At 48.9% G+C, this 27,870-nt stretch overlaps 1 protein-coding gene and 1 long non-coding RNA gene across 3 annotated transcripts in view; one reads left to right on the forward strand and one right to left on the reverse strand.

Moving 5' to 3' along the window:
- The window catches only part of LOC143785588 (uncharacterized), an 82,822-nt gene that overhangs the window by 13,292 nt on the left and 41,660 nt on the right, over nt 1-27,870 (forward strand). The gene's annotated exons all lie outside the window — the stretch shown is intronic.
- On the reverse strand, nt 178-27,285 carry CAPN15 (calpain 15). Of its 2 annotated transcripts, none has more exons than XM_077274574.1 (12): nt 27,130-27,285; nt 13,749-14,898; nt 11,826-12,034; nt 11,313-11,496; nt 10,995-11,218; nt 10,749-10,874; nt 9,870-10,022; nt 8,852-9,013; nt 7,031-7,263; nt 6,769-6,941; nt 6,437-6,615; nt 178-4,816 (listed from the first exon to the last, which is right to left on the reverse strand). In XM_077274574.1, the coding sequence occupies exons 2-12, from the start codon at nt 14,883-14,885 to the stop codon at nt 4,639-4,641; spliced, it is 2,958 nt and encodes a 985-aa protein (XP_077130689.1). In that variant the 5' UTR covers nt 14,886-14,898; nt 27,130-27,285; the 3' UTR covers nt 178-4,638. The 2 variants fall into 2 exon arrangements, with proteins under 2 accessions (XP_077130689.1, XP_077130688.1); XM_077274573.1 differs by lacking the exon at nt 27,130-27,285 and adding an exon at nt 21,124-21,435.

A 27,870-nucleotide genomic window follows, 5' to 3' on the forward strand; every position in this document is an offset into this window, starting at 1 on the left:
TGATGTGGTCTGTGGGTCATAAATTAGCTGAAAAGAGCTCAGTAAAAGACCGATAAAACAGTTGCAAGTTCTTGCAAACAAACTTTGATTAAGTCAATGTGATGAAAAGAACGCCCCTTTAAGGGTCTACATTTTTTTTTTTAAGTAATTTTATAGACAACACACGAGACACATCTTTAAAAAACAAAATCTTTATTTGGTCCGAAAGAACCTGAGATGGGAGCGTAGGCCACCCAAAATGTAGCTATCTATACAATCTGAGTATATAAGTTGATAAAATAGCATTCTGATTTATTACAGCTGAACAATATATACAAGTTTCAAATATTTCCCAGTTGTGGCAGATGGAGAGAGACCAGGGACCCTATCTGGGGGGAGAAGAAAGGCCTAGTAGGAAAGTAGTGATGAGGCGTGGACTAATGTACTCCTCAACCCTTACATTGTGCCACAGCACCGCACTGGGCCCTTTGTACCATGATGGCATCTGTTGGGTTCACCCTTGCAACCAATCACATTGCAGCTTCTGTTCTCTAAACTGCACTGGAAAGATAAAAGCCAGTCTCTGATTGGCTGCTGTGGGCAACCGCCATTTTTTTATTCCCCCTTCCACATCGTGCCAACATTAGACCCTTTTACATTAAATGTTGAGTAAAAAAAAATCTAAATGGCTGAAAATGTGGACATTCGTGTCAAATTGAAAACATTTTTTAGCCACTTTAATGTGGAGTCAAAAACCCCTTTAAGAAAAGCTAAAAAAACAAAAAACAAACAAACCATAGAATAAGCTAGATGCTGGTTCATTACAATGTCAAGCAGGGGACATTTTGGCATCACGTTTACTGCAATTTGAAGTGTAAAAATTACTATTTGTTGACATATGAAATAAAAAAAAATTTCTATAAAAAAAAAAAAAACACGTTACACGATCCAAAATGATTTAGCAGCTTTGGTAGAAACAAACATTTTTTAATGGGGGTGAATTATACAGATAATAAAAGAAATGGCTTCTCAGGGCTCTCAGGAAACACTAGGCCTCATTTACCTCAGAGAAATTACTCACAGCAACCAATCAGAGCGCAGGTCTCATTTTCAACACCGCACTGGAGAAATGAACCATGAATTCTGATTGGTTGCTATGGACAGCAAGAGATTTCATACACGACAATTTGTCATCTACACACAAAACAGGCAGTCATTTTGTGGACAGTAGTTCATGACTGAAAAAAAAGTCCAAAACTCTACTCAGTCACGGCCCTGTGCATAAAATGGTTGCCTTTGACAAGTTTAGTAAACATAAATTCAATATAAATTTATAAATGCCCTCCAATGAACTAATGAATATGGGTGCATATCTATTATACACTGAAGCGTATGAAGGGGTGTGTGTTGGTACGTTGACATGACCCTCTTAAAAAGAAAAAAAAAAAAGAAAATATGAACAAAAAGCATACGGCCAATTATTATTATTATTTTTTTACAGATAGGCAGCATATGTGATGATGGTGGAAAAATAATGTCGCTTGTCTTTTAAGGTGCAGGCGCAGGTGTATTATGGCCGAGAAGTGCTATAGGGAGAGGGACTGGGACAAGTAACAGTTTTGGAGTCTTCATCATCTGTCTAGCTGCTAAAAAATTAATTCATCTATTTCAGATGTATATCCCAATGAGTGGTAGCCATAATATTCACCATTACTGCCCCCACTAGTTCACCTATATGGCCATATTTCAGATGTATATCCCAATGAGTGGTAGCCATAACATTCACCATTACAGCCCCCACTAGTTCACCTATATGGCCATAGTTTCAATATTACACCCAAACGGCCATGGTAGCACAGGTCAATGGGCACCACAAAAAACGCAGCCTTAGTTGACAACTATGGGAGCTGACCTAGCAGATGTGTTGCTTGTATCCAGATTACCTAAAAGAGACCTTTAGGCGGCCTTCACACATTGTGTTTCGCGGTATGTACTCGGACCGTGACACTCTGGACTGTCCATATCAATGGGGCTGTCATGTTTGGGTCAGGAGACCCGCGGCCAATCTGTTAATCACGGTCCATGCTCGGACCACAATACACGGATGTGCAAATACAACATTAAAAATGGATGACAAGACGTGTTCTCGTTTCTCATTGGTGATATTTTTACTAAATTTAAGGGCCAAAGATTTGAGGGCGCACAATTTCGAGAGTCATTTAATGCATAAAAAAAAATACCCTCCAGAATAAATGCTAAGAAAGGGTTGAGGTGGTGGTCCAGACATTTTGCATAGTCCTTAATGGCTAATGATAAAAAAGTGAGAAGATGGAATTCATACGATTTGTAAAATAAAAAATAAATGGTGGTCCCTCACCAATTGCAGAATCACAGCAATGATTGCACCGACCTAGTGCCCACAGTTGGCAGTCATCATGTCACATTATACACAGCATGTTAGGTACAATTCTCTCCAGCATAAACCATATACATGAACACAACATGCTATAAAAAAAAACCCACAACCCAGTGTAGTCGAATAAGGTGGACCGAGGGGAAAATCCTAGATGGGATGGGAATGAGTGACCAGCCCTTCTTTCCCTGAGACGTAAAAGTGTGAAGCAGCGGACCCCCCATCCCTGTAACGCATGGAAATAGTGGGTTTGTATGTCTCGTCGGCTAGCAATTTATCAGCCGCGCACCACCATGTCGCTCATTACTGCCTGCAATTTTTGGTTAAAATGTGCATATGTAACATTAAAAAGGGTATTCCCATCTTTTAAAGTGTGCTTTCGCTAGGGGATGCCAAAACGCCAATTTTGCAACCATACACTTGTGCTTAAGGGGGTCCTCAGTTACTATAAGGCTATGTGCGCACGTTCAGGATTATTCTCCTTTTTTTGCGATGAAAACGCTATAAAAACTCTTAAAAACGCATACATTAAGCATCCCATCATTTTTAATGCATTCTGCAGTTTTTGTGCACATGATGCGTTTTTTTCCGTGAAAAAAACGCATCGCGGTAAAAATACAGCATGTTCATTAATTTTGTGGATTTTTCGCGTTTTTCCCGCTATTTAATGCATTGGGAAGCTCCGGAAAAAAAGCGTGCAAAAAACGCACAAAAGTGTCAAAAACTCGTGAAAAAAACGCATGCGGATTTCCTGCAGAAAAAGTCCGGTTTTGTTCAAGAAAATTCTGCAGAAAATCCTGAACGTGTGCACATAGCCTAAAAGTGATTCTTAATGGACACAGGATTGTAAAATCCTTCCGGTCTGCTGACCGTAACATCCAGCGGGTACGTCCCATGACTGTGGCCGCCATTCAGCTGAAACCTTCACATATTCGACAGAACAAGAAAAGAGTTCTTTTGGTTCAGCTGATGGGTGACCGCTAATATTCTCCAGTGCCTACGACGCCCCGTGCCGAATATTGATGTAAGCAGGCCGGCGGTGGACACAGAGGAGCGGCGGCAGTCTGAAGAGCTGTATACTTTTCTTATGCTACCTTGAGTTTTTTAACCTTTACAGTAGTGAAGAATCCCCTTAAGTTCCACTGTGCTTGGAAAAAAAAACACAGGCTTGACTTTCGGTGGTCGTACCCCTACCAATCAATGTTTTGGCAAATCCTAGTTATATGCCATCCGCTCGTGCTGGTGGAGAACATCTTTGATGAATATTTATACTTTCTCTGTTGACAGGCACATTTTTTGGGTGAAAAGCAACAAGCAATTTTGCATCTGGACGAAGACGGTCATTGGTAGATAGCCAATATAATGATCTGATAGGGGGATAGTAGTCTTCGTAGGTGGGGAAGGGGCTTGTAGGAGATTTTTCCGCACTGCAGCCTATGGAGTTACAATGGTGGGATGATACATGGTGGGAAAAGTAACGTTCATATACAGAAATTGCATTTAAAAGACTATCATCTCCGACTCGGAGATCTGTTTTTATACTTACCCTGTTTTGCAAATGTGCAGGATTTCTTTATCTCTGGTAAAATGGCTGCATTTTCCTTAGCGGACTATAAAAAAATATGAGATTTGTGATTTATTGCATGATGGGTGGGTGACATCGCCCTTATTCCGATGTGTGATCGTTAAGCTCTGCGTGATCATTAAGACTCGTGGGTAAGGCGGCAGGATGCAAATAAAAGGAATGTGGCAGGTTGGTACACCGCGCGTTTCGGGTATGCAATGAATGCGCGATCTTGTTACTCCATTTCTCCTCCTCTGGATTCGTTAAAGCTTGCGTCCATGCATATAGCAGGGTGTCAAAGGGTCACTAGCAGCCATAGCATCCTGTCGTAGAGATCCAAAAAGGATTAAAATGAACATCTTAAAAAAAAAAATAAAAAATAAAAATATAGCCCAAAAAACAGTGGCCTCTATATTGTGCGCTGTAAGACAACAATGGGCACATCGCTCTGATTTTGGGGTGCAGGACGATCCCAGTTTCATGTTTACAGTGTGGTACATTAAAAAGAAAAAAAAAGAAAAATAGGGGGCCGGATAGGATAGGGTCCCTGTTTACACAGGATAAAAGTCCTGAGTGGATTTCAAGTGTTGCTTTCCGGGAATTGTTTTTTAGTCTGTAAAGTGCTCCCACTGAACTTAGGCAATCAAGCCCCCCCAGCACCAGGGGATCTCTCCTGGATTTGTCAGAGAGGTCGGGGACCATGCAAGCCGGACACCTCTGGAGACAATGGAGGGCTGTGCGTGCCTTTGCTGGACATCCAGTCGTTCAGAGAAGCTTGGTTAGCTTTTCGGTGTGCCAGTCGATGGGTAATAGAAAAGCCAGCGTTCCCCTCCAGCTGAGACAAAATGACCAGCACTTGCCTGTGATGGAAAATTGGGGGCAGATAAATACATTAATAGCATAACCATATGGTGCGCACAACTGTCTGTACACGAGATTGATCACAATTAAAAAAAAGGATACGTTTTATGTAGAGATCCGATGTGGCAGTCATGAGAAAACTAGCACGGGAGCCATGTAAATCAGGCTGGAAGTGCACTGGGGGAGTGTCAATGCATTTTGGTCTGTTTCCTTCAAGGGCACTAACACGCCCCCAATGCACTTTCAACCTGATTTGCATATGGATTCCACATCAGATTTCTTAAAAAATAAAAATGCTGGTATACACAGCAGTCTAATGTGTATGGAGGCCTCCCGACTATCCCCAGACATAATCTGTCGGAAGGATCCAGTTAGTTTGAATTTCAAGAGCCGATCCTTTTGTTCTCACCGGAGATGAGCCGCTGCTGGAGGAGTGTGGAAACAGGACAGGTCTTTAACCCCTTCACGACCTTGCGTTTTTCCATTTTATTTGCTCCCCTTCCTCCCAGATCCGTAATGTTTTTTTTTACATTTCCGTCAATATAGCCATGTGAGGGCTTGTTTTTTGCAGGACGAATTGTATTTCTGAATGACACCATTGATTTTACCATATAGTGTACTATAAAGTGGGAAAAAAATTCCAAGCGCAAAGAAGTTGCAAAAAAAAAAAGTGCAATTCCACAAATATTTTTTTTTTTTTTTTTTTTTTCACTATGTTCACTAAATGCTAAAACTGACCTGCTATTATGATTCTCCAGATCATTACAAGTTTGTAAATACCAAACATCTATAGGTTCTTTTTTTTCTTCTTTTTTTTAATTTTTTTTACCATAAGTGGTGAAAAAAAAATATCCAAAATTTGTAAGAAAAAAAGGCATCTCCATTTTTGGGACCTGTGGCTAGGCGAGGGCTTATTTTTTTGCATGCCGAGCTGACCTTTTTATTTATACCATTTTGTGGTAAATACAATGTTTTTATCTCCTGTTATTGCAGAGTTGCGGCGACAAAAAAAACCCCTCAATTCTGCCATTTCCATTTTTTTCTTCACTGATTGGATTAATTTATTTTATATTTTGATAACTCGTTCAGAAATGTCCGATCTGATACCAAATATGTGTATTTTTTATTATTCTGAATGGAGCATAAAGGAGGCGATTTGATCTTTTATACTTTTAAAATATATATTTTTTTTTTTACTTGCTTCAATAGTCACTTTAGGAGACTTGAAGCTGCGATCATCAGATCGCTTGTGCTACACAATGGCGATTAAATCAGCTATCATGTGCTGGGAAAGATGCGGGCTCAGCGCCAGAGCCCACATCCAAAAGGGTGAGACACGTCCTATGACGTGCATATACATCATAGGGGTTAATAGAGAAAACAGGAGCACTCGGCTCGAGCCGAATACTGCTGTGTATGGCGGGACGGTCGACAACTATCTAATGTAAATGGGAGCCTGAAAGGGTCTGTGTAAAAAGTCTATTAGATGACTGCTGATCGGCTTCATGTAGCGGATGTTTGACAGTCGTGATCGTCCAGTGTAAAAAGACCCTAAAACTGACCATAAACCGTGGGATAGCCGATAGCTATAAACAGGGACTGCCAGGGGGATCACTCACCTGTGTAGAGGGGGGACGCTGTCGCTGGTTTTGAGGCTGCCTCGAGTGGACACGACGTTGAAGCTGTCTGTGCAGTCGCACTGGATGTGCAGAAAAGACTTGGGATGGCGATTTTCTACCACAACAATGAGCCCGGCCCATCCGTGTGTCAGATAATAGCAGGTCATCCCTTCCCGACCCTACGAGGACAGAAACACCTGAACACAAGATACGATAGACCCCCTACCGCCGGCGCCTCGGAAGAAAGCGACGGCCGGGTACGGCCAAATGTGAGAAATAATGAATTATCGATTTCTGCACAGAGGCAGTAAATTATCACACCGAGTCTCTACCTCGTGCCGCTCCCCCTTGTCTTCTGTCAGCAGGATAATGGCGTCCGCAAGCGTGGTCGGTTGTGCTTCTACTTGCTCAACCATGACAAGCCGGGAACTATAAATGGCCAAGATGTACCCCATTTGGTCTGCAGCGGAGCGACGATTATTACCGCCACCTGTGGGACTGGATGCTGCAAAACAAGATGAAAGTCGTGGATCAGATCTGGTAGAAGTCCTACAGATCTATCCCAGCACGCGTCCAGAGCAGACATGTCCTTACCTTGAACTATGGATGATCCACCCAGATTTAAGGTTTGCCAGTGGTTGAAGGCACAACACACCACAGCGTATTCTCCCGGTTCCAGCATTACGTCGCATCCTACAAACTTTTTCACCGCCCTTTTGCTGTGTGCCATGAGCCGGCCCAACATAACTTTTCCCGTGCCGCCATGAGATGCCCGGAAAACCATGATGCAGAGGTCCAGGAGGTGACTGTCCACGGTGTCCGACCGTCTATAGAAAGAGCAGAGAGCTAACTGCAAGGATATGACTCCGGACCATGTGCAATGAGTACACCGACCCTATCCCAATATGTAGTAGGTGTAGTAATAATAATAATAATAATATTAGCAAATACCTCCAATAAGAAACGTAGTGTAGTTCTCCTGGTTCGCGATGTCTCTTACCCACTGTGCAGGGCATTGCAGTCGTAACCATAGATGCCTAAGCTACTACAATGCCCTGCACATGGGGTAAGAGACATAGCTAATCAAAAGAACTATACATTTCTAATTGGAGGCATTTGATAATATTTATTACACCTACTACATATAAGATAAGATCTTGGAGATGGTAATACTCCTTCAAACCCTTAACAAAGAAGCCAATTTTTTTTTTTTTAGATTTTGTTTTTCTCTTACTACCAAGAGTAAATCACATCTTAATGACGCCACTGAATTCATGCACACACAAAAAAGGTTTTTAGCACAAAGTGCAGTAAAATGTTAAAGAAAAACCCAGAAAAACCCTCCTTTTTTTTTTTTTGTGGGGGATGGGTTCTTTTTCATGTCACTTGATCGGCAGTAAAAAAATGATCTGGGTAACTTGACTCTTCAGGTCAGGACAATGCCGACGATACCAAACTCGTATATAGGTGTATTATTTTAGTGGCTTAAAAATTAGGTCTGTATCAATCGTTTTCAAGACCGTCATTTTTTAAATTTTACGGTTTGTGGAGCTGCGCGAGGGCTTCTTTTTAGCGTTTTGAGACGTAGTTTATATTGCTACCATTTTGAGGAACATATGATATTTTGATCACATTTACTGCATTTTTTGGGTGGAGGAGCGGCAGCAATAGTGAAGCTCTGATTTTTTTTCTTATATACTTTTATATTTTGACAGGTCCGACTTTTCAATTGTATACATGTTTGTTTTTTTTTTGGGGAAAGATTATTCAAATTTTTAGGATTTTTTTTTTTTAAATATTTGTAAACTTAACTTTTAATAGCATCGACTGCGCCAGGGCTGAGTCCAAAGATGGCAGCGACAGGGGTCTCCCTAGCTGCAGATGTACCTTGTCATCGGGACGGGATTGCTGCCGTTACAGCTGTATATACATACAGCCGGTGCCTTCCCTGGACAGAGCAGACTCCATAGCATGTCATGGGACGGAAAAGGGTTAAAAATCATGGGATTCATTGTTAACCCATGGGGGTCCTGGGATGAACACAGCTGCACGGCTCGCAACAAGGCCGATCGTTGATAACCGTACAGCAGTGCGAGAGGCACGAGACCCGGACGAAGAAAACAATGGCGCTTATCATTCATTGACTACAAGCAGAGATCTTGTAAATGGGGAATCGATGTGGAAGGTAACATTATTTTAGGCTAGAAATAAGACTTTTTCTGTAAATCTACAGTAGTTACAGAAAGAGCTCAGAGCCGATTGCTCCGCTCCTTCCGTAACTCCCATAGACTTCAATAGAAATGGAGCTGATCACTGGGGTCTGAATGGTGGAACGCCTTGTGATGAGCTTATCACCCTTTGAACAAAAATAAATGAATGAATGAATTCCCCCCTTTAAGACTTAAGCTCATTTACCTGCTGCCTTCCTGAAAAAGTGAGAACTCCAGGGCGGTGCGCTCCACCACTGTGAGCGACGTTACAGTCACGGGGGTCGACGCTTTATTTGGGAAAGTGCCCTGAACTCTAACCTCGTGCCAGTCAGTGTGGATCTTGCAGATATCAACGGAGTCAAAGTACCTGCGGGCATCAAAAGCAAAAAAATCAGAAGAACAGAGAAATAGATTATCATTTGCTGTTTATTTTAGGCATATAGCACGAAGCAGAGGATGATGGTGGTGGTAGTTGTACCATAAAAGGATCGTCTGCACTGTCGGAGGGTTCAGGGTGTGGGCAGACGGCTCGCTTTCAGCGATGGTGATCCGTCTCTAGTAGTGTGGATCTAGGACAAGCGATCACGAGGGGACGACTTGGGGGGGGGGGGGGGCTGTCACCATATCGTACGAGTTCGTGTATATTTAAAGGGGATATTCCCACCTCTGCCATGTATTGTAATCATCTCTCTAAATGTGACCAGGTGTAAACAAACAACCAGACTGCCTACACTATTTCCATGGCTCACATAGAAGTTACAAAGCATAGCTGTTTATATAACCCCGACCACCTCTGGTAATTTACAGCTCAGGTGGGAATACTCCTTGAAAGGATACCCAGATCTTTTACAATTCTTTAGACTGGCGAGGTCCCAGTGCCGAGAACGCCACCGATCAATAAAACAAAGGAGTAGAAGTGCCCTGCTGCGCCCCATGCTCCTTCTACAAGTCTGTACGCCGCTCGCACTGCTCTCTAAAGGCGCTAGATGAAAGTCGTCTGAACCAGCCTAACATCTGACATGTATGGGGGTCTACATCGTTAGCTACGAATTCCTATGGGAACCTCCCTTTATGGATGTATATCTGCTTGTGCTGACATGTTTGGAACAAGCAGGCAAATTGTGATTGTGAGAGCCAGATGGACTGACCGACAGATTGACTGGATATCCTGTGCGGATAATATATCCACAAGAGAAGATACACGACGAGTTTCGCTCGCTTACCGGATAAAGTCGCTGTATTCCATCCAGAAGACGCCTTCGCTGCTACCGTGGGGCATCAGCTCGTGTTTGAGCGAACCCGTCCACAAGGGCGAGTCGTCCGACCAGCTTCCGTTCCAAGAGAAGCGACCCCAGGGGTTGCGGAGACGTAGAAGGCTGCAGAGGAAAAGATGTCACAAATTAGATAAGGTCTCATGCTATACTGTACCTAAGGGGTATTCTCATATGAGGGTATGCCATAACTGGTGGGGGTCCGACCTCTGGAGAATAAAGGGCTTCTTCACAGTGCCACACTACTGCGGGTGGTTAGGAACGCAGAGGAAAAAAATGTGAAGGAACCTTAGAGCTGAAGCAAATAGTCTCCTCCAATGTAGGATTCATAAAGGTCTCACTGAATCCATCACTTATGGTAATACCTCTTTAAAGGGGATTGTTTCAAGACCCTTCTACAGTAGAGCACTACTTCCACCGCCCCAAGGACTCCCGACTTCCTGGTGGCAGTGCACTACTCAATGATTGACAGTTCAGACGGCAGCACATCTTTCATAGTCCAGAGATTCTGCTCGCTTCAAAGAAACGTTTGAGAGCTCTACAGCAAAGAGCTTCATATGATGTGCTTCTTTGCTAGGTGGCTGGCCACGTCTGATAGACTGCAGCGGTGGCCGGTAACCTGGACAATAAGCACTAAAAGCGTAAAATCCCTCTTTACTTGGAGAACAGAGAAGACTTTTAATAAAAGGTAAATTGCAAAGTTGCTTGTTTTTGCAATTTTTCCGTATGTATGATGTTGAGAAAACCCGTTTTACATTTCCAAAGCATCAAGTTAAAAAATATGACAGGTGTGATTGGAGCCTAAATCTGACACCGATCAATTATCCTTACCGGTGAGTGAGGACATCTCGCACATCCAGTATGGAGTAAGCGTGTCGAGGTCGTAGTCCGACACTTTCGTAAGCCGCGTCGTCCACCTTCATGTTCCCACCTCCACAGGATGCTCCCATTAGAAACCTGGCGTAAAACGGGACAAGTGAGCTCCAACGTACCACAAATACAAGGCTCCATATTCACATCTCACTTGAATGCGTTTACGAATACACTCGGTGTACGGGAAGACGACCATTCTCTCACCCGGCTTCTTTGGAGCTCAGCATTTTGGCCCAGATGAGATCCGTGTCCACCGTCTCTTCTCGGGGGTTAGTAGAGCTGACCTGCAGCATTAGACTTTCGCAGGGCGCTCCCGTCAGAGTGGCCAGACCTTCGATAGCCCGACCCGCCTGGAGGGCAAAATAGGAGCCGTGAAGCTTTGCCAGAGCCTTTTCGATCAGAGCCACCCAGAGCTGCTTCCTTTGGGCCTGTATGGAAGACAAATCGCACGCCGCTCAGCAAGAACAGAGGGCAAGATCTGCGGAACAGTGTGGGGGTTTTGGTTTTATTTTTTTTACGCACCTGAGAAAAGAGTAAATACCCAGCTTCATCACAAGGCAACATGTCATCCACCAGGACGGTGCTCCAGGTGCCATCTTTGCATAGTCGCACCTGATAAGCTCCTTCTGGAGATATCGTCCTTGTGATCATCACCCTCTCCACCAGTTCTGGTCTTTCTGCCAACACAGCCAGCGCGCTGAGAAACCTAAGATGAGAAGACCTCACTGGTATCAGGGTCTGTTCACACAGTAGGGTCAAACTGAAGTGTATTCTGCAATGTGGAGAACTTTTCCTGGAATCTGGAATACTTTTTTGGGAAAAAAAGGCATTCTGCCAAGAACAGGGGTCCCGTGTCCCTCGAGTGAACACGCATGCTTATGGTCTATGACGGCGGTGGCCACACCTGAGCACTACTACTCTCACAGATCCATAGAAGTGAATGGAGTTGTAGTCACACATAAGCACCACAGGATGTCCATACTGTAATGCCAGGTGCCCCGATACAGATCCCGCCATGTACTATGCGGTCCTTACCAGCAGTTCCCCAGCAGCCCTTGCAGTATGTCGGAGGGTCTCGGTGTGCGAAAGACAGACCACTTCACCCCGCGGTCTTTGAAGATGCTGCAGTTGATCTCTTGCGGTCGCAGCCACTGTTTCACCCTTTGCTGGACGCTATCGGACTCTGGAAAGCCGACGGAACGAGGTCCCGGTGGAAAGCTGTCGTCTACGAAATTCACTCTGTTCTGGGGATTAGCCAAGAGGACAAGTGTCAGAGAGGGTATCGGTACCGATTATGTCAGGAGGAGGGACAGAGAGACACGTGGTTACTAGTGGTGAGCGACTGTGCCCGCATTAGGGGTTATAGGAGCATGCTCGAGTGCTAAATGAGTATCTTCAGCGTGCACGAAAAATATGCTTAAGTCCCCGTGGCTGCATGTCTCGTGGCTGTTTGACAGCCGTAAGACACGCAGGGATTTTCTGTTTGCTAGGCGATCCCTACCGAACAGGTGTGAAGACTAGAACATATTTTTAGAGCACTCTGAAGACACGCTGTTAGCACCTGAGCATTCTCTGATAACATCGCACCCGAGCACTTTCGTTTGTCACTAATGATTAGCGGAAAAGGGCAGACGTACGCCTTTGTGCAACCAAAGGGGGATAACGTGGATTAGGAGCACCTGGGTCCACGATCAATGGAAGGAGGCCGAAAGCAAAAGGAAAAAAGGTAAGTATTGCAGCCAGAGAGTAAGTCCAATATTATATCTCTTAAAAGGGAACTCCATTTTCAGACAATACTCCGCAACTATGGAGCAAGCACAGTGTCACATTCCTCAGCTGAGCCGCTGTTTTTTGTCATCCAAGACACCTTAGGTTAAAGTTGGCCGAATCCTGTGAGACCGTACGATTTTGTGCTTATAGGTTTACACCCTCACTCTTCTCGACACCTGACAGATGCACTTTAAATAGAAACCCTTGTGTTGTGGTGTCGTCTTTTAGGATACCGTCAGTGTCGGGTTCACATTTCGGTGTCAAGTTCACGGTGTAACGTCTCCTTGTTGACGATCGCTCTCTCTGGCGAAGGTGATGAGGCTTTTACAGGAACGTGTCCGCATTCACAATGGTTACCAGGATCGCTGCTCGCAACAACGAACAAAGAGACGGACGGTGCCAGGGAAGGGCGAGCTGCAGATGTCACACAACGGGCGCTGCTGTGTGGGCAGAGATGATGGAAGAACAGATGTGGGCTCACCCACAAAGACCCCATCGCCGCCAGCCGTAATCACAGCACCAGGCGGGGATATCTGGTGCATCATTGCAGAAGGGTCCTATCCAGTTAGCAGGGAGCTTAGGGGGGGGCCGTACATATTACACTAGGGATGATCAGGGGGCAACTTCCAGCCATTGTAAAACGACAACCTGAAGGCCATCGCAGCAGGCAGGGCAGGCTGGGAGTAGTAGGTTGTTTCACAACAGCTGGAGTGCCAAAGGTTGCAGACCCCTACTAGGTGAATTTTTAGACCAGTTGTCCATCTAATAAGGACCAAGCATATTGGATTTCGATATGCCCAATTCGCTGTACTCTCAGGAGATAAGCCGCCTCCAGAAGTGGCCTATTCCCCTCTCCCCAACAAGCGTGCAAGTGTAAGGGGGATTGGGAGGAATAGACGTCAGCCAAAAAGAGTGAGCACGCTCAGCTTTAAGATTATAAAAACATGGCGGCTTTCTTCCAGAAGCAGCAGCACTTGTCCGGTATTGCAATGGGGTTAAGCTGCAATACCAGAACTGGCCTATGGACAAAAGTGGCGCTGTTTGTGCAAGAGGGTGTATTACATAGGAAGGACGGTATATCCAAGCCGCAGAATCTAAAAAATGGCTTCTTGGTTAAAATATCATTTATACAAAAAAAAATAGGTAGTAGTGGGTAAACTCAATATTGTAGATAATATTAGAGCTCACCTCTCGGCAAAAGCTGACGATGTTCTCCCACAGCTCCTTGGCTTCGCCTTCATCCGACTGCCTCCTGGTTTCGGCCCGGACGCTCTCCCTGCGACGTAGCATCCATGCCATGTTACGGTGTTGGGCCACGTAGCCCTGCGGCGTGTGACATGCCACACAGTGCGAGCAACGGGTCTCGTTTATAAGGGTACAAGCCGGGCAGGGCCACTCTGTCCTACGGGAAACGGGCATGGGGAGGACTACCGTGCTGGATGGTGACGGCAAGCACTCGAGTCCGGATGTATTACTGTCACTCTCGCTTGCCCGCGTTGCTCCACAGACGCAACATCGACTGGCACCGCCGAGGTTCCGAAAAGTGCATTTTCCACATGACCAACTGGTATCCGGGTTTTGTGGCTCAGTGGAGGATGGAGTGGTTTCAGCCGTCGTTACCTCTTCTTCCAAGACGCTCAGGCGTTTAGGAAGACGACTGGAGGCAGCAGGAGGAGGAGAGAGTGGATTATCTGGCGCCACTTCTCTCCGGCTTCTGGGAACAGGAATATTATGGGGTCCCGGTGAAAGTGGAAGTGCAGGTAAAGGTCTGGGAGAGTCTGGTTCACGGAGAGAAGAGGCGGCTTGTTCATCCGGGCCTTGAAACGCAGCAGGAGGTGGAAGAATCTCGGGAACGACCAATGCCTCGGGGGGTATTTTGGGCAAGGACAGTTTACGTGGACCACCACACGCCGAACAGGAGGAGGACACGGGAGTGTTGTGTAGGGTACAACGAGGGCAACTCCAACCTGAACTCAACGTAGGCTGGACAGTAGGGCTAGTTATATCCTCGGGGTCGGATTCTTGGACGGGGGATCTTGGTTCTTCGTGCGGCCCACGGATGACGCCATTAGGAACCGCAGGAGGTGGCAGGAACCCACAAATCTGGCAGCCGGTTGGCGGAGGTGAAGGGTTGGTCGGAGTAAGATTGGAGAAGGTGCAGCGGCTGCAAGACCAGCGTTGTTCGGCCGAGCTCAGGCGTAGGATGTGGTTGAGATCCGGCAGGTTGCGAGGAGCTTCACATATCGAGCAATGTCGCTGCCCGTATGGGTTTAGGAATGTACATCGGCAGCATGACCACTCCCCACCTGGGGAGGGGGCAGCCATGGGGTCTGGAAGCCTGTGGGCGAGAAAGACGGCGATTAGAGTAGCTGTAAGGTCCATTGGTTAACCAAAGATCGCATTCACTTATCAGGACAGTCCTATAGGAAATATCGCACATTTTACAATGGCACCTTGCACAAAGGGCAGCCATAAAGATAAGCGGTGCAATAAATAGCTGATCATATCGGCAGCAGTGTTACTGTAGTGGTGCAATGGGCTCAACACCAAAGCCCCGAGACCGGCATCAGAAAGCAGTTATCCACCTCCCGTATATGCCGGCCACGTGAAGAGCGGGTGTGTATTCTCACTGAGGACCACTGCCAGTCACCTCTGCTGGTGGCTTATCTCCAGAAAGAAGAGAAGGATCAGGCATGTTCAAATCCAATATGTCCGATCTCCACCCTTCCTCCAACCACTGGGGACATTAGATTAGGTTGTACGATCTACAGGTTTGGTTGACATTCACCTAATATGTGCGGCCACCTTTATCGTGGCTTGAATCCCTAGTACTCCGAGTGCACAAGGGTGTATTGCAAATGCAAATTCATTCCAATTCTTATGAAAAAAAAACAGAAGTCAGCAAACTGCGGCACTACAGCTGTGGTGAAACTGCTCCTGCAGCCCTTCCTGACAGCTGCAGGCTGAGGGAGTTGTAGTTTCACAACAGCCGTAGTTCCGCAGGTTGCTGACTCCCGACCTAATAGCACCATGGGAGTTTAGGTGTCGATGAGCCAACGTGTCTTTGGTATCACATTTAAAGGCCTTATCTTCAAAGGAAAAAAAGGTTCAGTTTTCAAGTAACAGCGCCATTATGCACAGCTCATTACCTAGGTTACCGACCACCTCTTCAGTCTCAGAGGTGGCCTGTCTCCTAGGCAAGGTGTGCTCGGAGCTTTCCTGCCTGCAATCACGGTTCTGAAGCACTGGGTTTCCTCTGTCCACTACAGATCGCTAACCTACTGAACAAACGTAATGTTGGATAGTTATGGGAAGGATCAGACTACACAAAGGTTTGTTTGTAGTCTGTAACCATGGAGACACATAGCTCTGCATAGAAGCTGTAGATAAAAAAACGGTAGGAGATATTTTTGCTCCAAGCTCTATGCACAGAGGTTAGTGGAAACAGACCCTGATGACTTAAAGGGGGTATTAGCAAATTCCTAATCGATCGGACAGAAGATACCGTCATGGTAGAGTCCAGTCTGAATAGGGCAGAGGTCTTGCATGGGACTAATGGACACAACCAAATACAACGCTCCTCCGTCCCATAGGAGCATGCCCGACCTGCGCTCCATTCAGACGGGGATCTGCAATCTCAGGATCGCTGCAGGGCAGTAAATTATCCCCTATTTATTGGACTGGGAATTAGCTAAAAAAATTGTTAACACTCCCTTTAAGAGAGTTCATCTTAAAGGGGTCCTCCAGATTTTCACCTCCACATTGGGAGGTTAGAGGCGTTGAGGAGACAAGAGACACAGCATTGTCATCAGCCCCAACCACCCCCCCGATTCAGGAGTGAGAGGGGCTGGAGAACCCCTTTAAGGCCCCTGCGTTCAGCAGAACCTGCAGCGCTCGGCTGACCCCGAATGTTCGAGTACAGGAGGGATAGCAGTTGTAGAGGTACGGCCACCTCTCACCAGTCGGCTTGGCATTGTGGCACACACTGTCTATTTGTCTAATTGCACCTAATCTACGTGTTAATAGCCGTCCCGTAAAATAAACCTGGGTGTGGACGCTGCAGGATTAAGCAAGCGCTATCCGAACAAACAGGATGTGGCACACGGAGAGAGGAAATTTATTCTTCCCATCAGGCCGCCAATATTATCCAGAAACTGGCGGACCACCTTTCATTTATACAGCCACATGTCATACCACTTGTCCCCTGTAGTGGCCGCTGAAGAGGAAATCAGCAGCTGCTAGCAACTACCTCAGCAGCTCTTAAATCAAAGGGTTCGTCTATGACAAGTCAACCCCTTTAACTGCCGTCCCTGCGTTCTATTCTAGCTGCTAAAGGGGGTTTATGGGATTTTTATAATGATGGATCTATTCAGGGTTTGACCAACCCCCTCCCCCCACTGACTGGCAATTGAAATGTCACAGCTCCATACACCATAAAGTGGCCATGAACGGTACTGCACGCTACCTCTCATTCACTTGTATGGGGGAGAGGCTGCACTACCATTCATGGCCACTGCAAATGTGTGGCGCTGTGCTACTCCATCAATCAGCTGATGGATGGAGCCGGATCCCCACTGATAAGATTCCCTTTAAGTTCTGGTGACCTATTACTTACTAGGTTTCTGCCACCTAATCTGAAAGCTGCATGACGTAGGGGCAGAGATCCCGATTCCGGTGATGTGTCACTTACTGGACTGCCTGCTGTCGTTTTGATAAAAATCACAGTTTTATCTGCCATCAGTTCTCTGAATGCTGAGCTCTGTATAACTCCGCCCACAACTGATTGGCTGCTTACTGCCTATGCACAGTGTACAGCTGCCAATTAGTGGTGTGGGCGGGGTTCTACAGAGCTCAGTATTCAGAGACCTGATAAAACTGATTTTATCAAAACTACACCAAGCAGCCCAGTAAGTGACATCGCTGGAATCAGGGTCTCTGCCCCTACATCATGCTGCTCCAAGATTAGACCCCTCTAGAAATCTTGGGGAATTATAGTGCCCCTTTTAAGAGGAATTATCTTGCTACTATCTGGGGACACAAAACAAGTGATATAATCTATGAAAAGCAAACTTCTCAACTGGGTGGAATAGTTTCCAGATTCCAGGAGCGCTGACGTGATTCCTGGCAGAACCTTCCTGACACATAATGGAAATCTAGGACTCCGACGTTCTCCTATGTAACAGCAGATAATTATTCGCCCGCCACATGGAAAAGAAAAACGGCCACTTAAAGGGGCCACGTCACCACTTCTGTCATATCCATGTGAAATGATTCCGGAATATCTTAAGACAAAGGAAAGAAAAAAAAAATGTATTGTACCTCTGTTATCCCTCCTGGAAATGTAGGACTAAATTGGGGTTGTGTCCATGTGCACGCTGATGATCAGAGCCGATTATGTAGGAACATGACACTTTCACTAGGTAGCACCTAGCTGTCAATGTATTCAGTGATTTCCAGGAGGAATAACAGAGGGACGTGAGGAATAAAAAAAAAAAAAAAGAGAATCATGTAAACTTGGTGTGAAGCGGACATGTCAGGAGAGGTAAAGGGTCTCTGATGGCTTTACATGGTGGATAAAGCCACATGGGGCCCGAGCCTCGAGGAGCCCGCAGCTGATAGAAGTTTATCAATGTCCGCCGTATATCACAATCCCGAGAGATGGCGGCTTTATATCAGGGTAATAATGCAATCACAAGTGCAGCTCGGCCGCGACAGCTGAGAGTCCTCGGAGTTAATTTAAAGACACAAACCCTGAAGGACGCAGAACGCTTTTTCCTTCCTTATGACTCGAGAAACTGGAATTGGCAGCGCTGGGATTTTATGATTTCTAAGGAATCAACAGAAACGAGAATCGGCCAGAGGTCAAACCGGAACGACCGGTGTCTATTTACAACCGCAAGACGCACGCATGGGCGGAAGGCGACCGGGGTGCGATGTCAGTGCAGGGACCGACGCTGCGGGACTTTTAAGAGTCAGCGGTTCTGTAGGTGAAGGGCAAACGCGATAGGACGGAGGCCCACCACCTCGACGACAAAACCGCCGGGCCCTGCGCCTCCACGGCGAGACCGCCGGGCCCTGCGCCTCCACGGCGAGACCGCCGGGCCCTGCGCCTCCACGGCGAGACCGCCGGGCCCTGCGCCTCCACGACCAGACCGCCAGGCCCTGCGCCTCCACGACCAGACCGCCGGGCCCTGCGCCTCCACGACCAGACCGCCGGGCCCTGCGCCTCCACGACCAGACCGCCGGGCCCTGCGCCTCCATGACCAGACCGCCGGGCCCTGCGCCTCCATGACCAGACCGCCGGGCCCTGCGCCTCCATGACCAGACCGCCGGGCCCTGCGCCTCCATGACCAGACCGCCGGGCCCTGCACCTCCATGACCAGACCGCCGGGCCCTGCGCCTCCATGACCAGACCGCCGGGCCCTGCGCCTCCATGACCAGACCGCCGGGCCCTGCGCCTCCATGACGAGACCGCCGGGCCCTGCGCCTTCACGACCAGACCGCCAGGCCCTTGAGATGTGAACTCCCGGCTCTTTTACTACATTCTTCTATTCTCTGTGAAATCACACTTCCGGAGCATCTTCTCTAACAAGATGTCCCTCCGCCATTCCTCCTGGAAATACAGAATTCTATACGCTTGGATGCCATGATCTCCCTTGATGAAAGGCTTTTGTGTTCCTCTGTGGCGATTGTTGAAGCGTTCATAAATTTTCCAGGAGGAACAACAGAGGGACGCGCTCCAGAATCATAACCTTACAGCGAATACAATAAGGCGCCATTTGTAAGCAATTCCTAGTTAATCGTGACTATCTCGTCGTTGCTATTTAGGCAACAGTCTGGAGCAGGGGAGCGCCCTGACGGATGGCGGACGGCTTAGTGCAACTTTCTCCTACCGTAAGCAATTGTGCGGCTCTGAATAATCAGATTACATGGGAGCAGATCCACCGGAGTCATCGCATGTGGGCCAGAGGTGGCCAACCCGGCTCAGCAGCTGCTGCCTAACTACATCTCCCAGCATGCCCAATAACAGGCTGGCACCCACTGCCCTAGGCTAGGGGCACATATGGCCGTGCCAGGTGCAGCTGATGCCCCTCGCGCTCTATGGGAGAAGTGCAGCAGCTGCTGATCTTGGCCTCTGTGGCCGGCAGATGTCCGTCACACCCATGACACACTGAGCACAGACCACTCACACACAAGGTTCATTGTAGGTCTGCGGTGTAGACCCCCGTCCTGAGCGGCCCACAGGAGGTGCCATGGCTGGTGACCCACTGCAGCATGTGACTACTATGGGTGACAGACCGTGATGGACGGACACAAAATGGGACAGGTAGGAGACCCCCATATAAGTCACCCCGGGCAAACGTGGGATTGAACAATGACGTCTTGAAGAAGGCCAGATTAAAAGGGGCATTCCATCACTGTATGTTCCATGGGGGTCCGATCTATGAGAATGATGAGGCTGCAGAGATGGCATAGTGCTGTGTCCCCTTCTCTGCGCTCCTGTCTATCTGGCTGATTGGGGAATTATAATAGTTCCTTGCACAGCCGGACACTCGGAGAGGCCGCACTGAAGTCCCCTGCACAGCCGGACACTCGGAGAGGCCGCACTGAAGTCCCCTGCACAGCCGGACACTCGGAGAGGCCGCACTGAAGTCCCCTGCACAGCCGAAGTCCAGGAGAGGCCACACTGAAGTCCCCTGCACAGCCGGACACCCGGAGGGGCCGCACTGAAGTCCCCTGCACAGCCGGACACTCGGAGAGGCCGCACTGAAGTCCCCTGCACAGCCGGACACTCGGAGAGGCCGCACTGAAGTCCCCTGCACAGCCGAAGTCCAGGAGAGGCCACACTGAAGTCCCCTGCACAGCCGGACACTCGGAGAGGCCGCACTGAAGGCCCCTGCACAGCCGGACACCCGGAGGGGCCGCACTGAAGTCCCCTGCACAGCCGGACATCCGGAGGGGCCGCACTGAAGTCCCCTGCACAGCCGGACACCCAGAGGGGCCGCACTGAAGGCCCCTGCACAGCCGGACACCCAGAGGGGCCGCACTGAAGGCCCCTGCACAGCCGGACACCCAGAGGGGCCGCACTGAAGGCCGCTGCGCAGCTAATGTCCAGGGGAGCCGCACTGAAGTCCCCAGCCGGATGCCCAGTGTACTGATCAGCGCCTACTGGGCAGAGAGGGGGCTGCCAGGCACCCCCAGAGCTGCTTCTCCTTTGCCTCGGCAGACTGGTATATCAGAATACCCCTATTGTGCCATGTGTCTGATGGTCCTACCACAGAATAAGCTGGCACCACACAAATAATGAGATTAATAATCTGATAATAATGCCGCCCCCACACACGGGCACGTGTCACTTATAAATAGGTCACCTACAGCTGTCAGCGCCCGCTATCATCACTCATTAACCCCCTGCCACCCATGCCAAGCACCCAGGGCACACACAACGAGCGAGCTACACGTTTCTGTGCCTGCTGATAAGCGCCACAACTGCGGCCAATTACATCTAATGAGACTATTACACAGATGGCACAAGCCGCAGATCCCACGCACGGCCGCTTACCTGTGAGTCCGGTACATGGGAATGACTGTGCCCTGCCACACAGACCCGGGGAGCCCGCTCCTGTGCCAGCCCAGTCCAGGGTAAGCAGTGCCCATGGAGCCAGGGTGCGACCTGCCCTCTGCTGCCAGGGAAGATGCCGAACTCCCCATCTGTATCCCGGGCTAGATCGCAGAGTGTGCCAGGGGGTGACAGAGGGCATCAGAGAGCGGCAGAGAGTGAGCGCTGACACACGGGGAGGGCACAGCTGTCAGGGAGGGACGGGAGGGTGGGCGAAGGAGGGCACCAGGCTGGAGGAATCACCTTAAGGAAGGAGAAGAGTAGTGAGCAGCCAGGGCAGAACAGGAGGAGGACGATGCCGGCGGCGCTGCCAGGTGACAGGGTGACACCGATTCCAGGCATGCCCTCCACATGTTATTCCACAGTGACGGCCAAAAACTCAACTTGTCTTTCAGCATTCACATGTAATTACAGGACCCGACGTCACAAGTGTCAGCAGATAAACACACGAGATCATTAGTCGCCGACCGATCTATAAAAAGGGTCATTAGGCAACAGTCAAAGCTGTCAGCACACGCCCGGGTCCTGCGGGGAACGGCAGCAACATGGCGGAAGTTTGTATCCTGCTGCCAAGGCTACCTGTAGCCATCAACTTCTAGTACTCATGAACCAGGAAGCCCAGGATGAGCATTATTTGCATTGATTATATGCTCAACATTCCTTGATCCAGGGTTTTTGTGTGATTTATGCAATCAAGTGACGATTCCCGCTCTACAAGTTTAGGTCCCCCCCCCCCCCCCCTCCCCTCAGCGTGCGCGTTCCTCTAGCTACAGCCCATTAATTCAGAAATTGTGAGACTGCAGAACGAAGAGGAAGCAGAAGGGAAAAAGTCAAGTTTCTTTTACAGAAACCCTTTAAAAGGTGATAATTTTTGGGTGGCGTTGATATGTACCACCACAAGAGGGAGCTTGTGAGTTCGCAGCATTCTATCTGTACACTGAACATTCTGTATGCGGTGAGCTCCCCCTAGTGGTGGCTGCCGGAAAGTAGAAAAATCATCATTCAGTTTCTGCAGGGAATTTGGAGCTCAAAATATATCACATTAATCAGCACCGGATGGTGGAAAACTTCACATACGATATGGCGGATGTAATAAAACAAGATTCACTCCTGATCTCTCCTTTCTTTTAAGTTGTGCATGGATTTTAAATCCCGTAAGCAGACTGAGGATTTCTAGACCTGTTGCACAGGCAAAGGAAAGTCCTTTAATGCCTGTAATAAGCAGGTAACGCACCCCACGGCTCGTCTAATAAATGCCAGTCATTGTGGATTTAGGAGGGGAAACACCCCCATAAAGCCAGGAGCTGTATCACCCCAAATCCAAGAATCATGTTCCCCTGTTCTTTAAAGCAAGCAAAGCTTCAAAACAAGTGCTTACAAGCTCCAGAGAAAAGAGCTTGTAAGCACCAAGCATGATCCGCTGTCTAGCAGCGGTGGTCGGTCTCCAAGGCAACGAGATGTAAACATAAGAAAAGTGTTAATATCTCAAGAACGGATGAAAATTTTAATAAGCAGTAAATTGCAAAACTGCTTGTATTTACAAGCTCTATCCGCAAGGACGGGAAATAACCCTTTAAAGGAAATTTCTTTCTACACAGTTAATATCCATTTATCCGGCATCCGAAATTCCCCCCAAAAAAAATCTGGCATGTATATCCAGCAAGAAAAAGCAATTTAATGTGCGATTTAAGATGGGAGAAAAGTGCAGATTAATCCCAGGAGTGATGGGGAAAGTTCTGCGACAAATCTCTACAGCGGCGCGGACTTTCCCTTCTAGCGCTATAAACGTCTGCAATAAGGAAGCTGGGCATCAGAAACGCCGATCATACCAGGGAAGCTGGGGACACCGATGACGGCTTCCACCCAGCTTTCCTACAGACCGGAAAACCCAACCAGCCTTAGGCCGATCTCCTGTTGTAGTTTTAAGCCAGAGGTTGGCGACCGCAGCTGACAACTCATTTACTGGTCATTATTTCTATAGTGACAGTCCAGGTATTTCTCCAATATAACTTTCTGGGGCACTAGGTGAAATGAGAGCGCGATCCCTCACCCCGGCTGCTTCTGCGGGTACAGTTACCACCAACTGCTCTCCAGAAATAGCCGCGCTCCACTTTACACTGGGCCTGCGCCTTTAAATAGCAGTTTCCCTGAGAAGATACGGGGACAATAAACGCCACGTGGCTCCAAGCTTTTCATAGCCGCACGGTGTCGGCCCCGAGATCCCCCAATGTCTCCAGAAGTCTGCCCCTCTCCTGAAATACTCAGTGCTGCTGAACTATCCTGCCAATGATCCAACAATCTGTGGTCACTGCCTCCATCAACATCAACACACTCACCTCCTGCTGCCGTCATCATTGCTGTGATCTATCACATCCTATTCTGGCATGTCACAACATCAACTAAGAGGTAAAGCCGCCATATACAATGGCCGACCGTCAGCCATCTCACCCATACGCAGGAACGCTCGGTCAGCCGACAACCATCTCACCCATACGCGGGAGCGCTCGGTCAGCCGACAACCATCGCACCCATACGCGGGAGCGCTCGGTCAGCCGACAACCATCGCACCCATACCCAGGAGCGCTCGGTCAGAAGACAACCATCTCACCCATACCCAGGAGCGCTCGGTCAGCCGACAACCATCGCACCCATACGCGGGAGCGCTCGGTCAGCCGACAACCATCTCACCCATACCCAGGAGCGCTCGGTCAGAAGACAACCATCTCACCCATACGTGGGAGCGCTCGGTCAGCCGACAACTATCTCACCCATACGTGGGAGCGCTCGGTCAGCCGACAACTATCTCACCCATACGTGGGAGCGCTCGGTCAGCCGACAACCATCGCACCCATACGCGGGAGCGCTCGGTCAGCCGACAACCATCTCACCCATACGCGGGAGCGCTCAGTCAGCCGACAACTATCTCACCCATACGCGGGAGCGCTCGGTCAGCAGAGAACCATCTCACCCATACGCGGGAGCGCTCAGTCAGCCAACAACTATCTCACCCATACGCGGGAGCGCTCAGTCAGCCGACAACCATCTCACCCATACGCGGGAGCGCTCAGTCAGCCGACAACCATCTCACCCATATGCGGGAGCGCTCGGTCAGCCAGTAGCTGAATGTGGTATGGAAAAGAAGCACTTTCACACAATTTAAAGGGATTGTCCACTTTCAGAAAATACCGATCCCGGGGAACAAATTATTAAAAAAAAGTAAAAAAACAAAACAAACGCACGTTACTTCCCTTGGACCCGCTGCTGGGCCTCCACCGCTGCTCCTGGTGCATGTTATTGTCTGCAGCGCTGACGTCACGTCAACAATCCAGTAGCCAATCAGTGAGCTCAGCGGCTCTCCCTGTGTAGATGGAACGCCTCGCTGAGCTCACCGATTGGCTACTGCACTGTTGACATGACGTCAGCGCTGCAGACAATAACAGACAGCGGGAGCAGAGGTGGAGATTGTGTTGGACCTGGGGAGGGTGAGTAAAGAAAGTTTGTTATAAAAAAAAATCCGGGAACTAGGATTTATCTGAAAGTGGAAAACCCCTTTAAATGCTGCTGTCAAACAGCAACGACTGGTGCTGGCTCCAATCACAGTTTATAAAGTGCCACCAACATTGCGCCAATTAAATGCTGTCAGAGATCGACGGCGGCACTTAAGAGGTTAAACAGCAGCGTGCTCCAAAAAAAGCCGATGTCGGCAGCAGATGAGACGAGCTTGTACGATCCCCATCAGGGAAGGGGTTAAAGGGAAATCCATCAATGTTACGGCCCCATCTCTGACCTGTCCCTTTTTCTCTGCATCAGTCCAATAATCCAGAATATCTGCTCATCCGTCACCTGTCCGGCAGGATAAAGGCATTTTTACCGCTTGCGCTTTCTTTTACGCAGATGACGAGACGTGGCCCGAGGACGTAGGATCACATGTCCTCTGACTCAGGATCTCACAGGATGAGGCATATCCTGTTCATACATTACATGGAAAGCCTAAAGGCCCCCATGATGACAGCGGGCTGAGCCCCTCATTGGGGGCGACCATCTAATGGGGGGCTCCGGACTCCACCCTGACGGAACGCAAGAGAAGGATCGGACAGATGGAATCTCAACACTTGATCCTTTCGTTTCCAGGGGAGATAAGCCGATGCCAGAGGTGTCCGTTACCGGATTTCTCCTGTCTCCCTTTAGCTTTCTTGTGTACGACTCGGCAGCACGACCATGGGCAGCACGACCATGGGCAGCACGACCATGGGCAGCACGACCATGGGCAGCACAGTAATACGTTTCCCCAGTAGTGGCCCCTGTAGGACACATGAGCAGCACCTTGCCCCCCCTGCAAATTCAGCTGTTGTATGGGGGCACCTGTGTGATCACATAAGCCCCCCAACAGCCAGGATAATTAACCCTCCGTAGCCTGTAGATGGACTGACGAGCAGAACGCCGACTCTCTGGAGCACTGGTGACAACACGAGTGTGAAGGGAGATAATTGCCGAGGTCCACCATGATAAGACGCCCACGGACGCCCGGCGACCTGCTGATAACAGGATATCTGTGCTGCCACTTTCACTAACACGCACTGGAGGAGGACGGGGTCTGTAAGGGCTGAAGACCCCGCAGACCTCCACAGAGAAATCCTCGATACCACACGTAGTTTCCCGATTGAGACTGACAGGGAGTTGTATGAGATTTTAAGTCTTTTTTTTCTCCTAGAAACAGCACCACCCTTGTCCACAGGATGTATCTGGTATTGCAATAGGGGGTTGAGTTGTAATACCAGGACACAGCTCCAGGAGAAGGACGGTGGGAAAGAAGTGGCCCCTGTGATGTAATCCTGGGATTTGGGAGCTGTAGCGAGGATCAGGGTCGAGGGCTTAGTGTAAAGGATTTCCTTATGACCCCAGATTGGGCGGATGTGGAAGGTCAGAAGCAAAGACCCCAGAGGGGCCACGTTGGCCTCTTTTCCTACCTGCTGATATTCGCAACTTTACCACCCGAGGGCCAAGAAATAACAGCGGGCGACCCAAGACGTCAGCGGGGCGACCCAAGACGTCAGCGGGGCGACCCAAGACGTCAGCGGGGCGACCCAAGACGTCAGCGGGCGACGCACAGCACGGGATTATAACAATTTAGTATATTATTTATAGAGGAGACGGGGGTCCGGTGCTCGACGGGGGTCCGGTGCTCAGGTGACGAGAGAACATGAGGGGCTGCCCTCGCTCGTGTGGCGGGAGATGATGGGGGTCCTGCGCTCAGGTGGTGGGACACGATGGGGGGTCCTGCGCTCAGGTGGTGGCAGATGATGGGGGGTCCTGCGCTCAGGTGGTGGGACATGATGGGGGTCCTGCGCTCAGGTGGTGGCAGATGATGGGGGGTCCTGCCCTCAGGTGGTGGGACATGATGGGGGGGTCCTGCACTCAGGTGGTGGGACATGATGGGGGTCCTGCCCTCAGGTGGTGGCAGATGATGGGGGGTCCTGCCCTCAGGTGGTGGTGGCAGATGATGGGGGGTCCTGCCCTCGGGTGGTGGGACATGATGGGGGGTCCTGCGCTCGGGTGGTGGGACATGATGGGGGGTCCTGCCCTCAGGTGGTGGGACATGATGGGGGGTCCTGCACTCAGGTGGTGGGACATGATGGGGGGTCCTGCACTCAGGTGGTGGGACATGATGGGGGTCCTGCGCTCAGGTGGTGGGACATGATGGGGGTCCTGCGCTCAGGTGGTGGGACATGATGGGGGTCCTGCGCTCAGGTGGTGGGACATGATGGGGGTCCTGCGCTCAGGTGGTGGCAGATGATGGGGGTCCTGCCCTCAGGTGGTGGGACATGATGGGGGTTTTCCTTCCCTGAGCTCACAGAGAAGGTGAAGTGAGTCACCATCACCGCTGTGGATCCGCTGTAGTAATCGCCGATCTGTCCGCTATCTACCATCCTATCATTATACGTCTCATACCTTGAGGACTCCCAGGACCGCACTGATCGCTGCCGGTTCCTGCTCGCCCGGTTTCCTTCCTCGCCTCTATTTCCGGGTCTCCGCAGCTCAGCAGCTCCACCCGCCGGCAGAATGACGCAAGCGCCGCCCTGTGTGCGCCGTGCGAACTACGACTCCCGACAGCCACCGCGCTGCCAGGTTACAGCGGGGCCCCGGGAACGGCGCCGTGGAGACGCGTTACCGCCTGTGTGTGCTATTCCAGCTTTCCCCCAGCGCTCCCTGCCGCTCAGGCCTTCATGTAAAACACCATTTCCATGTCCAAGTCCTAAGCCATCACATCTGCACCTGGGAAAGCTGGGTGGTGACCAATATGGCCGCCATTAGAGTAGTCACCAGAGGAATAGATCCACCATAGCAACCTGCATGGGAAACAACAAGGTGACTGGTTGCTATGGGCAACTCCATGTTTTTAGAAAAAAAAAATAATTTTCGCACTTTTTCTTCCAAGATCCATAACTTTTTTTTCTATTTTCCATACGAGGCCTCGTTATTTGCCCGACGAGTTGTAGTTTTGATTCAGTTTATCAGATTACACACCGAAAAAATGGGAAACAAATTCCAAGTTGGGTGAAATAAAAAAATATTATATATATATATATATATACCGGTAATATATAATCTGAATTATTTTATTTAAAGTGTATTTTTATTCATTATTTTTATTGTTAAATATATCTTAATTATATTTAATTTATATGTATT

Source organism: Ranitomeya variabilis, chromosome 7 (assembly GCF_051348905.1).
Source record: "Ranitomeya variabilis isolate aRanVar5 chromosome 7, aRanVar5.hap1, whole genome shotgun sequence".
Taxonomy (NCBI): Eukaryota; Metazoa; Chordata; class Amphibia; order Anura; family Dendrobatidae; genus Ranitomeya; species Ranitomeya variabilis.

Excerpts from the sequence above, each read along its gene's own strand:
- CAPN15 (XM_077274573.1), bottom strand. The coding sequence starts at position 21,272 with ATGGGGAGTTCGGCATCTTCCCTGGCAGCAGAGGGCAGGTCGCACCCT. Across the intron at positions 11,497-11,825 it reads GGGCTGCTGGGGAACTGCTG|GTTTCTCAGCGCGCTGGCTG; the intron begins GTAAGGACCGCA and ends TTCTCATCTTAG. Across the intron at positions 6,942-7,030 it reads TGGATCATCCATAGTTCAAG|CATCCAGTCCCACAGGTGGC; the intron begins GTAAGGACATGT and ends CTTGTTTTGCAG.